Here is a 15734-nt window from a genome sequence, read left to right as displayed (position 1 = left end):
CGCATAGACAAATTAATCAATAAAACAAATTGATGGGCACCGTATAAGTATAAGCAAAGTATAAGCAAAGTATAAGCAAAGTATAAGCAAAGTATAAGCAAAGTATAAGCAAAGTATAAGCAAAGTTTGGTGCGAAACTTGTGTTTTCGGATAGGAGAATATTAAACTGTTAGTCACGGGTGAAGTATAACGTTTGTGAGGCTCATTGATGGCTCAAAACATATCCAGACAAGTGATATTTCTACACTTGCTGATGGCTTCTTGTAGATGAAGTATTATTATAATTGAACCTCATATAACTTTATAATATTCATTCTATTGTCATTTAGACTGAATTTGGAACAATTCTGTTGTGGAATGGTTGCAATATTTATTATCAGCATTAAAAATACTAAAGATTTACACAAACAAACATTTTATTTGGTATGGACATGTTCACCGTCTATTACTGACTTTTCACATTCTATGGTAACTGTAGGAAAAATTTAATGTGCAATACGTGCGCAAAGTTTCTTTGCTGCACTCAAGAAACCATAATTCGTGCGTAAACGTTTCTTTCGGTGCAGCAAAGTGGCACTTTGCGCACTAGTTGCACAAATACTATTTTTCTGAACACTGAATGGTAACAATTTATTTTTGCAGTTTCTTCATAGCATTGCAGTAGGAGATGTACAGCAATCTAACTCATGGGTGAGTGGACTTCCATAATAATGAATACGAGCAGGTGTTATAATCTGTGCTCCACAAGGGTCTATTGAAGCACCAATAGATTGAATCTAGTTCAACAGTTCCATGCTGATATTTAAAGTATCAACCACCACTTCAATTCTCTCTCTCTCTCTCTCTCTCTCTCTATATATATATATATATATATATATTATATATATATATATATATACATATATATATATATATATATTATATATATAATGCATGTCTGTTTGCGTATTTGTTTCTTCCCTATAGACTCGAAAACTACTTGACAGAACGGCATGAAACTTTGGGAATATGTTGTGGATATTGGGGATGGTTTCTGACCAGAAATTTTGATACGGGGACTAGTAATAATTATTTATGATCCATTTCACAGACTGTAACCGAGCTGGCGGGTAGGTCTGGTAGCGGGCCCAACCAGTTTGGACATAAACTTAAACCTATGTAGGAGGTCGGCTCAGTCCTGCCTGTTGAAATCTCAACCCCAATGAGAAAGAGGCCCAAACTCCTCCAGGAGACGCAGACCACAACAGAACTGTTCGACTTACCCTCTTATATATCTAGCATGCCTTAATTTAGTAAGAACAGGGGACTGGAGAAACATAACGACTGTTGAAAAGGAATAGATCCAATCCACGAAAGAAATCGAATAAATCGATATTAGGTATCCCTCAATAGTTTGCAAGAATGTCCAATTTGTTGTCAACGTTGGAACATAAAATTCTTCGCAAAACTCATCCAATTCAAATCCTAATAGAACGCCATAGAAACACCAGCATTTCAAGTAAATTACATTCAGAGTAATTATCAACTTGTAACAATTGAATAATACTTAATGATAATAGCACAGTACAACCTATCTCTTACTCCAGCTGCCAAATAGTCTATGATAGAAGTAATTTTTAACAATTTCAAGAGAAGGTTCGGTCAAATATTGAATCGATTAGAGTGGCCAGAATAAATTCACTCACCCGTGATAATAATTCCGAGGGTCACTTTCATTAGGGTACAAAACCGCATCTTGGCTTCTGGATTTGGGTTAGAGTTACAAGAATACGTTATTCCTACGAATTAAGTTGTTCTCTCAAAATAATCACACGAATAAGTTCCACAGAATAAAACAAAAAACCACAGACATCTCCATCGCCCGCCTCACACTAGTACTCTCAACATGATATAACAAATCACAAAAGACAAATTCTATCGTTCATACTTCAAGAATAAGTTCAACAATTTATAATGAAAAACTGGAAACAATCCTTATTGTCCGTATCACTCAAATAATTTCCACAAATATAACAAAACACAAAGATAGATTTCATCGTTCGTATCTCACGAATTAGTTCAACATAATACAACGAGTACAACGAATATCACGAGTTAGTTCAACATCAAATACAAAGACAACACTAAAGACAAATTTTATCACTCGTAACACGCGAATAATTCCAACAAATATAAGGAATCAACTGGAACCAATCTTTATCGTTCGTATCACAAAAATAAATTCAACCAGATAAAATCGAGCTTATTTTCAAATTTAAGGTGAGAATGTTACTGAACATTAATTTCAGAGATTTCCATGCTGAAACTTTTCCACTTGAGATTTTTTGTTTGAATTGTATCTGAAGCCTGATAATTGGGAATCTAAGATCAAACTTTGCATAGATGGAGTGGAGCTCTTGGAATTTTTACAGATATGGGACTTGTGGCAGTTGATGGAATCAATGACAATTTCAGGTATGAATTAGCTTATCGATGACTTTTCTAGGTATAAATTTGATCAAAATCGTTGGAGCCGTTTTCGAGAAAATCGCGAAAAACCCTGTTTTTGACAACATTTTTGCCATTTTAGCCGCCATCTTGAATCGCATCTGATCGAAATTGTTCGTGTCGGATCCTTATACTGTAAGGACCTTAAGTTCCAAATTTAAAGTCATTCCGTTAATTGGGAGATGAGATATCGTGTACACACACACACACACACACACACACACACACACACACACACACACACACAACACACACACACACACCACACACACACACATTCAGACCAATACCCAAAACCAAAAAACCAAAGCCTTGGAATGTATAGAAATTGGAAATTGGGGTACCTTAATTTTTTTCGGAAAGCAATACTTTCCTTACCTATGGTAATTGGGCAAGGAAAGTAAAAATCTGGTGTGGCGCACTCACACAATTTTCCTTGCCGTTATGAAAATTGATCAGCTGACGCTAGTGTTCCCGCGCATCTCAAGTCTACTATTCAAAGATTTGAGCCAGCTGGTGACAGGACAATAACGCTGGGGACACACGATGTCTGCTATCTCTTCATAATGAATGATTTAATAGAGCAAACCGTTTTTTTATTATTTGAAAATTAGCACCTAGTCAGAGACTAATAAGCTATTTATTATAATTATCCTAATTTTTTTAAATGGACTTTTTCAAACCTCATCCTATGATTCAATTTGTCTAGTTTTTGACTACAATTAATTAGTCCAGTTTGTATCCTATAAAATAGTTTCATACAATAAAGTTAATAGGCCAATAATAATTTGTTTGGTTTGAAGGGATGAACATTTCACTATCACTAACACCAGCTTCAAGCTATCAATTCACAACACAAATTTCACTTCACTAACTCATGCGGCCTTGTCCTCTTGAGCCTCCTGACCAGATTACCAACATCAAGCAGCTTGATTGCCTCTATATTGTCGTGCTGGTGGAGTCTCTCTTCATGCTTGGCCGCAAAGTGCTCAATAACTTTCGTGAATGTCTCCAATTGAAGGTCGCGATGAAGAACAGCAATTCTGATGTACCAAGGAGCGTCAACAATGTTTCTTAGTACCTTATTTTGAAATCGTTGGATAATTTGTACATTGGATGGTTTAGTACAGCCATAAGTCCATACTGGTTTCAGTAGCTGTTTATATAGTAGAGTCAAGTTGTATATGGACAGCCTGAATCCTCTTCCCAGCAACCAATACATCTTTTTGAATTTCATTCCCAGTTCTTCCCTTTTCTTCTTGACGTGTGCTTTCCATTTAAGCTTGACATCCAGCGTCATATATTTGACAGTATTAGCATGTGGAATGACTTTTTCATCTATATATACTGGAATATATTGAATTCTTTTATTAGTAAAATTCACATGTACAGACTTGGTATCATCTAGTTTAATTAGCCAATGATTTGTCCATGTGTTTACTTCATTAACTGCTCTTTGTTGCTCTTCTGTAGATTCCTCAATATCTTATGCGACTGAGAGAATATCAGTATCCAGTATCATCTGCAAATGTAGCTATAGTGACTCCTGCTGGCTTTGGAATGTCACTAGTGTACAGTGTATACAAAACTGGTCCTAGCACACTTCCTTGGGGTACACCAGCTTCAATTTGCCTTAGTGTAGAATATTCATCATCCAGCTTCACTCTGAAATATCTCTCAACACTTTGGTGTCTAACCGCTGACTGAGAACAAACAATTGCCAACAGTCTGCAATTAAATAATCACATTTTCTCGAATTTCGAGCTTATTTTCAAATTTAGGTGGAAATGTTACTGAACATTACTTGTGGAGATTTTCATGCTATTTTTTTCAACTTGAAATGTACTGTTCAAATTGTATCTGAAGCCTGATAATTGGGAACCTAAAATCAAACTTTGCAAAGATGGGGCGGAGCTCCTGGAATTTTTACAAATATAGGACTTGCGGCAGTTGATAAAGCTTATCAATTCTATAACTATTCTATAACTATAACTATATGAGACTATTCTTTCACTATCCATAACGATATCTATAAGAATCGGATCCTTATAGGGAAAGGACCTTAAGTTCCAAATTTCAAGTTGTTCCGTTGACTGGGAGATGAAATATCGTGTACACAGTCACACATAAACTTATACACAGACACACACACACACACACCACACACACACACCACACACACACACACACAGACACACACACACACACCACACCACACACACACACAAACACACACACACACAACACACACACACACACACCACACACACACACACACAACACACACACACACACACACACACACACACACACACACACACCACACACCACACACACACACACACACACACACCACACACACACCACACACACACACACACACACACACACACACATTTTGGACTCAGGGGACCTTGAAACGTACAGAAATTGGGGAAAGTACCTTAATTTTTTTCAGTAAGCAATATACTCTCCTTATATCAATGTTAATAGGGCAAGGAAAGTAGAAATAGCATTGATTATTATACTTCTCTGCACCTTGTTCAAGAACTCCACACAAGTTTCCATTACACCTGTTACAGGCCGATTTTGAATCCATGATGAAGAAAGGTGGCTCGTATTGCTTGATTCTTGTTTGTGAATACAACAAAGACAAAGACTTGCAAACTCTGGAGGTGAGTACTCCAGGACAAAGGAACACATTTTGTATGAGTTTGTTGATCACAATCTGTATAAATAATGTGCACAATCTGCAGTCCACATAGTAATGTAACCACTATATTATTCACTATTCCTATAATATAGTAACAATAACTATTATTGGTATACAGGTTGTTCACGAAATCCCCACCACTACTCTAGGCATTGTTCCTGGGTGGAAAACATATCTAAATATCATATTTGAATTGTCCGGAAGTCTTCAGCTACTCACACAGCAGTCATTTTGCTTTTCTCACTTACTTTCTTTCTAAATAATGGTTGAACATAAAAAATTGGATCTTTGCACAATCATTAATAACAACTAGACAAGGCTACAAAGTTAATTATGATTATTTGGGAGATTGTCCCCCTCTACTCACTCCAATGAAAAATACTTCCAATTCCAATACCATTCGAAATTTACAGAAGATTTCAAAAATGGCGATTTAAGTTTTTACATTTCTCCCGTGATTTTACTGTTGATCAAGAGTTTCTAAAATGAGTGTGATAAATCATAGGAGCTCTCAATTCATTTAGTCCAGGCGCTGGCTTGCATTGAGCATACATGAGAGAGGCATAGAATTTGACTTCGGATTATTGTTAGGGTGTCTTTGGGGAATCCTATATGAAACTCGATGTCGTCACGTCCCGGGGTGGTCGACAACTTGCGGGGGAGTGGGGTAAGTTGTGAAAAACGCGCGCTTATGAAATCGCCTGTCCTGCAGTTACTATTCATAGTACAGCTTTTAATTTTTCTCAATATTATGTACACATAACTGGCTTTCAATGTGGTCCTCTACATTTTTGCGATAAACCGCATAGTTTTTCCTTAAAAAAATAAAATATCTCGAAAAATGTATTTTTTATTATGGACTTTTTGTTATTTCTCCAATATTCAAGTAATTGGCCGACTTAGAGGAAAAGGCTCCCCATATACGTTGTAGGACGTTTCTTCCTGAATCCAATTATAAATATAGTTTGGGGGTTAAGATCATTGATGCCGCAGTGGGAGAGAAATAAGTAGCTACTTTCAAGAAAAATGTTATGTTCTCTTGAGAAGGTTATGCTTCTGGAAATCATTCTCATCTCTCATTATTCTTGTTTTACTTCATTCGATGACTTTCTTCACAATCTCCAGTGATATCCATAATGATGTCAACATACTTGAACAGAATATCTTTGATGGAAGATTCATTTATATAGTAGCAGCCATTTTAGGAAAGCCTTTGAAGAACTAGCTGCTCCAATCACTCAGTTTTGGATGATCGAATGAGGGTTTGCTCCAAAGCATGATCGGTTGTCACATTTATTACATTTTCAAGGTTTAATTTGACAGAGTGTCAATGTATTGACTGTATAGAATTGATGTTTCCTTATTGGAAATCATTTTCTACTTCCATGGGTATTTTTTTATATTTTCTAGATATAACACAGACTCCATAACATAGTTTGTGTGATTGAATGAAAAAAGTATGGGATCTTTTCTCGTACAGTTTCTATGTGCAATACCAGAGTCCTCCCTCATGAACATGAATACAATTTAAGATAATCTAAACTATGTTACAATAATTTCAAGTAGTCATTGATTTTGCATTGTGATTCTAAAAAACTCCACAGATAGCTCCCGACTTCTTTCAAAATATATTTTGACAATCTCTCATATTTGAACCGTTCATGAGTCCTTGTAGTTGTTCCATTGAATTGATTGCTTGCTCTCACACCTTAATTATACTGATCTCCCCACAATAGCTTTTCAACAGTATTCTCTTCAAATATTTCAAATTCAACAAAGATGTCTCCCATCCCACTTTCATTCAAGTACCTCCCCAAGACAATCAGTCAAACTCAGCCAGATGAAAAGTATCTACTCGTAGATATAAGTTACAGAAATCAGTTAATAAAGCTGCGTTTACACCAAAGTTATTAACAAAATGTTAATAACTCGATCTTTATAGATTCTATTAGATTGAACGGAACCTGGCGAACATATATGTCCATCATTTGCATGATAAGTTATGTTCAATCTAATAGAATCTATAACGATTAAGTTATATCAACATTCCGTTAATAACTTTGGTGTAAACGCAGCTATAGAGTTGTATTTCCTTTGTTATCAAATATCTAGTCATATCACATGGGAGTAATTGTCATTATTTGTGCTTCAACTGTAAAGAAAATATTTCACTCCTGTTACACGGTGCTCTATATGGGGTAGCCTATATTATTTGTTTAACTTACTCCATTACTTGACTTTCGCAATTCCAAAGTGATCATTGTTCTAAATCGAATAATTATTCTCTCTAAAAGGAATATCAGTTTTTTATCGACTGTGTCACGTGGTATTTTAGCACCACAAAATACTTTTGAAATGAACTATTGAGCTTTAATAGAATTGTAAAATGGAAAGAATAGATAGATCAGTCAAGGTACCGCTCAAGTAAAATCAAATGTTATTCATGATGAAGAGAAATCATGTTATCTATTAAGCGATAAGAAAATCATGCAAAATTGTAATTCAACAATAATGTGGATTCTTTGGCAGAAATAAAAATTATAAAGCGGCTTGTTTGTTATTGGCAGATTAAAAAAAAAAAAAAGTTTGCATGTACATTTTTAAGTTAGAATGCTCTATTTGATTGGATGTATCAATCGATCTAGGATCAATCGACAGTTTTTTGAATCGATACCTAACAAATCAGCTGTTTGCTGAATCAACAATTACGGATTGAATTATAAATTTTTACTCACAAAATATATATTATATATACTAGGGAAGGTTTATGTAAATAGATAAGGACAACTATTATTGTTACACGAATATTATTTGCAATCTAAAAAAGTATGAAAACCAAGAGTACACAGAACTCACATAAAAAATTAAATGTATATCATATTATAGCATCATATATCGAGATTTAATTATTGGAATACTCTCAGTCTACTACCTAATTTATCTATGTAAAAACTTTTTATTCATCTTTGTATAACAAAGTTAGGAAAACCCTGAATCTCAAAGAACCAATTACATCACGTCTTACTAAGATTAGAAAGCCAATCAGAAGGAAGCTTATAAATTGTATAAGGAAGAGATGAAATTTTTCTGAAAATCACTCTCTCTGGCTTGTGATCTCGATCTGTGAGGAGCACATGGAGATTAGGGTTCTTTCTTCCTATTAATTTTTAAAATCATCAAGCCAATTCCTTTTTAAATGTCAGGTATATGTGATTAATGTTTGATTATTTGTGAACTCAGTGTTGCTAAAGAGTTCTTAACTGTAACTTATTCCATAAATATATTTTTAATACTGATAGAAATCTATGATAAATCTGGACCATACACGAGCCCAGCGGAGAGGAAAGGACCCGGCTAATTAATTATTGGAAATGATAATTTATTCTACAAGACCTTCAAGAACATCATTATAGTAAGTGTGCAAAATTTGTCTCAAATGAGCTCATTTATTAAGAAGGCCTTTAGCAGTGAATTGGGGAATTGATCAAAGCGCTGTATAGAATTATTCAAGTTTAAGAAATTTGCAATGTGTCAACTTCTATCATATAAGTTATAAAAACTCTTCTATGAATTTATTGATTTATGTAGGAAGCCTATTTCCATTCATGGCACGAACTCATAAACCCTGAGATTTCTTGATTGTTATTTTTATTGATTATTATTTGTTCATTGATCAAAGTATGTCCTGTTAAATCTACAGACTGAACAGGTTTTAAGTTGTAGAATTCTGAATTGACATGAAGTCCACGTATCAGTATTAAATATACTATATTTTTTAAAGCACTCAATATTGTGAATGTTCATAAACTCTGTGATAATTATTCAAATATTAGAAAATAATTTATTTAAAGAGAATAATAGATATAAGAATATTCTATATATATCATTTTATGGGAATATATTTTATGTTTTATGTAAGCATACTAATCTTAGAAGTTTTTATTATATCCTAACTCATCTCGTGATATACAATTTGAGCTGTCTTGGTACCAAGAAAAAATCTTCTGCAACATATAAAATCAACGGATCAAATAATATTGATCTTATTCAGAGCATTTACTACTTATCATCCTTTGATGATAGTAATACTATTCCGCCAGAAAAATCATACCGATAATTATATCAATAAGGTTACAGTATATCATATAAGGATCTAGAAAACTTCAAGAACTGGCATTGTAAGTTCCAAGGAATTTCAGAAGGGTAAATTGGTGAATACCTGTATTCATGACAAGCGTTTTGAAAATCAACTAGAAGAAACCATAGTTGGTCCTCATTATTCTCGATTGGATACATGGTTACTGATAGTCAGTCACCAACTATCTTTTTGACTTCCTCATTGGTATTCTTCAAGAGCTCCACGGAAGCAGCAGTAAGAATTATTGATCACCAGTCATTGAACCTTGTGGTGATTAATTATAATTGGAAAATTCATGCATCTACCACTGAGCTAGAGCTGTGGTTTGAACCCAGCATTTTTGCGAGCCGGACGGCCTTAACTTTTTGCGAATTTATTTGCAAAATAGGGATTTTAGCAACCGCTCTTATAAATATCAAAAATACCGCACCACATATGGATGGTTGGCAATTCACACCATTACAACTGAGAAACACATATAGGATTCCTAACAAGATGGTTTATCATTACAATGATATTCATGAATATGAACAATAAATATAAATATAAATATAAACAATCATAAATAATGATAATGAGATGACCTTTGTAATTTTGACCATAATTTGTATATTATGATGAGAATTATCAATTATTGAGGCTCAAGAGTTGAAAAATCGTGTTCAGCGACCGAAAATACATAAGATAGCGTTCCAGAAATACATAATTTGAATACATAGACTAGTAGGAGCTATGCGATAGACAGGCCATTACATGCATTAATCATGGGGTGGACCGCGCCACAGCATAACAGTGCTACTTATCCCCCTCACACCGTCGCATCTATTATCGTAACCTCCAAACTATATATATCATTGGCTTCAGGAAGAAACGGCCCACAAAGTTTATGCGGAGCCTTTTCCTCTAAGTCGGCTAATTACTTGAATATTCGAGAAATAACAAAAAGTCCATAATAAAAAATACATTTTTCGAGATATTTTATTTTTTTACGGAAAAACTATGCGGTTAATCGCAAAAATGTAGAGGACCACATTGAAAGCCAGTTATGTGTACATAATATTGAGAAAAAATTAAAAGCTGTACTATGAATAGTAACTGCAGGACAGGCGATTTTATAAGCTCGCGTTTTTTACAACTTACCCCACTCCCCCACAATCCCACCCTGGGACGTGACGACATCGAGTTTCATATACACTAAAGACCCCTAACAATAATCCGGAGTCAAATTCTCTGCCCCCCTCATGTATGCTCAATGTAAGCCAGCGCCTGGACTAATTCCAAATTGTAGATAAATACATCCTCCACGAGCTCAGTTGTCTAAAATCTACTTGAATCACTTTTTCCTATCATAGTACAGCTAAAACCGTTAATATGATAACAATTTCCACACTTTCCGGATTTTTTTCTTCAATCAAATCTTACTCTACGGAAATATTTTTCCATGAATCGTTAACACCAGGTGGATGTGGAAATTATATTGTACATTTCAAGATCAAGTAATGATTTCTATAATAAGGGGTTACCGAGATACATAGCTTTGAATATAGAAATTGGCCATTTTTTGTGTATTGGAATATGAGCTTTAGTACACCTCAACAATAAATTTTCCACTTTTCGACCGAATTTGACTTATGATGCATGATTTTGGACCGCCTTGGAGAGCCGAGAAGAATGAAGTGTAGTACGATGAGATCTGAGCATTGTTTCAGAAGTTTCCACAAGGAAATACTGGAACTGAGTGCATCAAACGGGTGATTCTCATAGAACATAATCTTATGAACTTATGTCATTGTGAGAAATATCAATGAGAAGACTATGTAGTTGGTGATGATGGTTAAAGCTGAAAATGAGGTGTTTTTCACAATACAAGGAGCATTGTTGTCAGGTGTACCTGGAAATCTATATGAGATAGAGCGCTCTACCTGATCTCAAAAATACGCCCAGAGGGATTTTGAATCATACATCTAAATGGTAACAATCGGAAGATATTGTTGAACAAAAACTAAAATTCATCAAAATTGATTTTCTTTTCTCAAAATTTCACTCATTTTTGAAAAATCATAACTCATTACACATTGGAGATAGAGGGTTCCGAATAATCTCATTTTATTCAGAATTTCATAATCCAGGAAAAAGATGGAAGCAAATTTTTCTGTCGATTAAGAGAGTTGGCAGAAATAGCTGAAAACTGGAAAATGAGCCGAAAATACGAGGTTTTTGGGACACTCTGTATCTAGCACAAGAAATTTTGCATGAAGAATTGGTTCAGGACTTCTCTTATGTACCCGAATAATATATTGAAAAATCAGAACTACAATATAAATTGCAAGCACACCCCTTTTTTTATTTCCATATTGACTGGACTATTGTGTTTTACAACGGGCTCGATCCATATTTCTCACACTAACAGGCAGCTTATTGAATGCCTTAATTGACAATATTCTATAATGGCCTTGGATTTTTTTTACCCTGACAAAAGGAGCATTCGGATGACATGCTTATCTGTTGAAATCAGGATGAATCTCCAAAAAAATGTTTGAAATAAGTTTGAAGAAATGTATAATGTATAAAAGAGGTCTGTTTGCTTATATACAACACAATTACCTATCCAGATTCACGAATATTCAACACCAAGATAAATGCATGGGATGGAACTCAAATCATCATACTTATAAAAATATCTGGTGTGGCGCACTCACACAACTTTACTTGCCATTTTGAGAATTGATCACCTGACGCCAGTGTTCACGCGCATCCTAAGTCTACTATTCAAAGATCTGAGCGAGATAGTGACAGGATAATAACGCTGGAGACACACGAGGTCTGCTATCACTTAATAGTGGAAGATTTAATAGAATCAACAGTTTGCGATTCAATAATCACATTTTCACGAATATCGAGCTTATTTTCAATTTTAGGTGAAAATGTTACTGAGCATTATTATTGTAGAGATTTCCATGCCCAATCTTTTTCATCTGAAGTTTTCTGTTCAAATTGTATCTGAAGCCTGATAATTGGGTATCCAAAATCAAACTTTGCATAGATGGGGCGGAGCTCCTGAAATTTTTACAGATATGAGACTTGTGGCAGTTCATAGAGCTAATCAATGACTATTCAAGGTAAAGATTTTTTCTGGGAAGCAATACTCTCCTCACCTATGATAATAGGGGCAAGGAAAGTAAAAATCAACATGTGAATTTCAGCTCGAAACTGTAGCAATTTGCTTGATGACATTAGGGTGACAGGGTTGCAGCGATGCAGTTTATGATATGAGGTTGGGTGAGTTTTGTGAGGCTTACCTGACTTTGACAATCCATGCTGATTATCGTATTGTAAAACTTGGCTTGTTGGACAATTTTCTTAACTTTGATTTTTTCTATACGTAGGCTTATTGCCATAATTACCCAACTGTCAAATGCTACTATGGATTGGAAGGTGCAAAAGATCGCGGTCAACCAGATACTTCTTTCAATACACATTTCCAGAACAAAGGAACTCCTGCATTTTTTTTCTTCAAAAATGGTAACCAGGTGAGTATTTAATATTCGCCTCAACATATTTGGCATGAAATTCATCATGGTATGTGAAAATTCAGCCACTGACGCTTGTCATCTGTTCAGAGCTATTTAGGCTCAACTCACACTTATGCGATTCAGGTCGAGAAGAGACTCGACTCTAGTATTTCCAAAGTAAGAGTGTTTCCAAAAAATGGTAACACTCGGACTAGTCGATTTTAGTCTCCGCGACTGTCACCATTTGAATACATGCTCTCGACTAGAGTCGAGGCTCTCCTCAACCTGAGTCGCGTTAGTGTGAGTTGAGCCTCAAGGGCCAAATCCACTATCAACTTTCAACGCTTAGCGTGAATTTCATTTGGCATGACGTCACACTTTCTCGAGTTCAATTTCTTGAAGTATGTTCACACTTGCCGAACCGAACCTCGAACAGCTCAGCGAACCGCGCAATCTGCCGTGCATCTTGCCGTGCAGCGAAACGCATGGAAAATTTAAACAATGAAATGCAATCACCTGGTGGATATTATCCAAATCCAATAATAAAACATTTGTTACATAGATTCATTTTAGAAATTTCTACTTCAAATTAGCAGTTTCCGTGAGTGAAGTGATTATCTCAGAACAGCATTTCAAGACACATATTTTAATGAACGTTTTTTTGAAGATGATTAGACTATTAATTAATGTTTGATTCTCTTATTATAATTTCTTGTGAATCAATTAATCATTCATTTTGAATCAATAGGTACCACATCTGTGGATCAATTAAAACTGAATGGAGAATTTAAATCAAACAGGCTAGGATCAAATATATCCTAGACCCTCATTCGGGTTTGATCAGGATCATTTCGATAAACCCAGAAAGAAGCATTCTCCAGTGATGCACCCTCTCTGTGAGTTCAGCCCCTTTGCGCTCCCATATCCAGTATAGCGGGATACTGCCTTCCTGCTACAGCTCTCTTCAGAATTTCCATAGTTGGCCTCACAGCTCTGGTACTTGTACAGTAGTAGCTCTTAAAATCTACCAAACTGCAGTATTTAAGGCCGGTTTCCGAGCTCGGGATTCAGATGAGCTCTAGACTTTGAACAGCTTGAGTCAGAAAATTGGCTTTCCGGAACGAGGCGTAGAAGATTTGCAAATGGTCTCAAACTCTTTGTTACATCCAGCTCAATAACAATATTGATGATGGAGATAACTAGGCTCAGGTCCGGTAGTATATAGGAGGTCCTTTCGCTATTCAGTAGTAGTAAGAGATATGTGATGTAATATCAAGAGTTCGTTCTTGTTGAAAATAGTTTATATTATATCACTTCATTAGTCGATTGAATATATATCTTGAAATTATTCAATAGTACATTTTTATAATCTAAATTAATAATTTTGTCAATTAATTATATTTCCACATTGTCAAAGAATGATTTGGCAACTTTGCAGAAATGAGAAAAAAAGTTACCTGCTTTGTTGAACGATAGACAAAGATAAGATCATCAATGCTAATCAAAGCGGTCATCATAACGTGGATTTTACTATAATAATTCCATTGGACTGAACAAAATACAGAATAATAAACTTTTGTCAATATTTATCATCATTCTTTTGTGATTTGCATTTTGCTTTTATCAATCTATCATTAATTTCTCTTGTATTCATTGTTTATTGCGGAGTATTGATGAAGCAACTGTTTCTGCATTTTTATTCTTTACAGGCAATAGCCATAGTACACGATAGTACAAAGGCCCCCTATAAAGCGCATGATGTTGATGCGGCATTCAAGAGCGTGCAGTAATGTTTCACACGAGCTACAATGTTTTATTGGAACCAAATTATTATTGAAAAATCCAATGTTGGAGTTGTTTGTTTGTTTGTGATGCTCTCTATTTCTCTTGGAATCTCTCTTCAATGAATCCAGAGTAGAGCTGTCTTTTACCCCTCCTGTTAATCATCTATAAATTATTTCATTTATGCAATGAAGGCTTTCATATTCCATTGCTGCAGCTACAAAAACTGCTGATTTCTATAGTGCTATAATGGTTTACTCTGTAATATTATAATAACTTGAGTACCTACATTTCTAAGATCGGAATAGCACGATGGAAACAGGCAGTTTTCATAGCTGAAGAAAAGAATGGGACCAATTATTATTATTGCAATAAATGAAAATAGCTTATAGATGAAAATTATATCATAATATTGGATTTTGTGTGAAATAGTCCCCTTTCTACTGTGTGGAATGCTGATTCAATAAATGATCTATTATCTGGGTATCGTTCTGTTTTTGTTTTTTGCCAAAAAGAAGAACCTTTGTACTCCATTCACTGACTTGAAAACACCTTCGTTTGCAAAATTATTGTAGTTCCGATATCTTTGAAATTATTCATTTCAGACAAATAAGATAAATCTAGAGCTAGAGTTGCTACACTCTTGGCCCCATGGACATACAGTAGATGAAGGAAATATTGTGGAGATTCGTGTATCAAGAGCATAGAGTGTGACAATTATTTTGCTCAAAGTTTGCTTAGTTTCCTTCATTCCTTCTATATTCTGCTTCTTCTTCTTCTTCTTCTTCTTCTTCTTCTCTCTTCTTCTTCTTCTCTTCTTCTTCTTCTCTTCTTCTCTTCTTCTTCTTCTTCTCTCTTCTTCTTCTACTACTTCTTCTCCTTTCCTTCTTTTACATCTTCTCTGACTTCAACTTCTACCCGTTTTTCTTCTCCTTTTTCTCCTTCTCTTCTGCTTCTTCTCCCAGGTAAGAGAGAACAAAACTTTCCACGAAACAAGATTACAGTGAGGGTCAGGAAAAAATAGAAATCTACAGACTGAAGATGGAATCAATGTTGAAAATTATTGTCGAACGAAAGTTTGAATGCTGTTACTAACATTATT

The 15734-nt window shown here is 35.0% G+C and overlaps 1 protein-coding gene across 1 annotated transcript in view; it reads left to right on the top strand.

The window, feature by feature from the left end:
- Nucleotides 1-15120, top strand: part of LOC111055307 — a 42678-nt gene extending 27558 nt beyond the window's left edge. The window contains exons 2-4 of the mRNA XM_039435716.1: nt 5070-5162; nt 12725-12868; nt 14560-15120. Of these exons, the coding sequence (XP_039291650.1) occupies nt 5070-5162; nt 12725-12868; nt 14560-14640 (318 nt within the window). The 3' untranslated portion in view covers nt 14641-15120. The remainder of the gene's footprint in view (nt 1-5069; nt 5163-12724; nt 12869-14559) is intronic.
- The last annotated feature ends 614 nt before the right edge of the window (nt 15121-15734 follow it).

This window comes from Nilaparvata lugens, chromosome 9 (assembly GCF_014356525.2).
Source record: "Nilaparvata lugens isolate BPH chromosome 9, ASM1435652v1, whole genome shotgun sequence".
In the NCBI taxonomy this organism is placed as follows: domain Eukaryota; kingdom Metazoa; phylum Arthropoda; class Insecta; order Hemiptera; family Delphacidae; genus Nilaparvata; species Nilaparvata lugens.
This window is presented reverse-complemented; position numbering and strand designations above follow the sequence as displayed.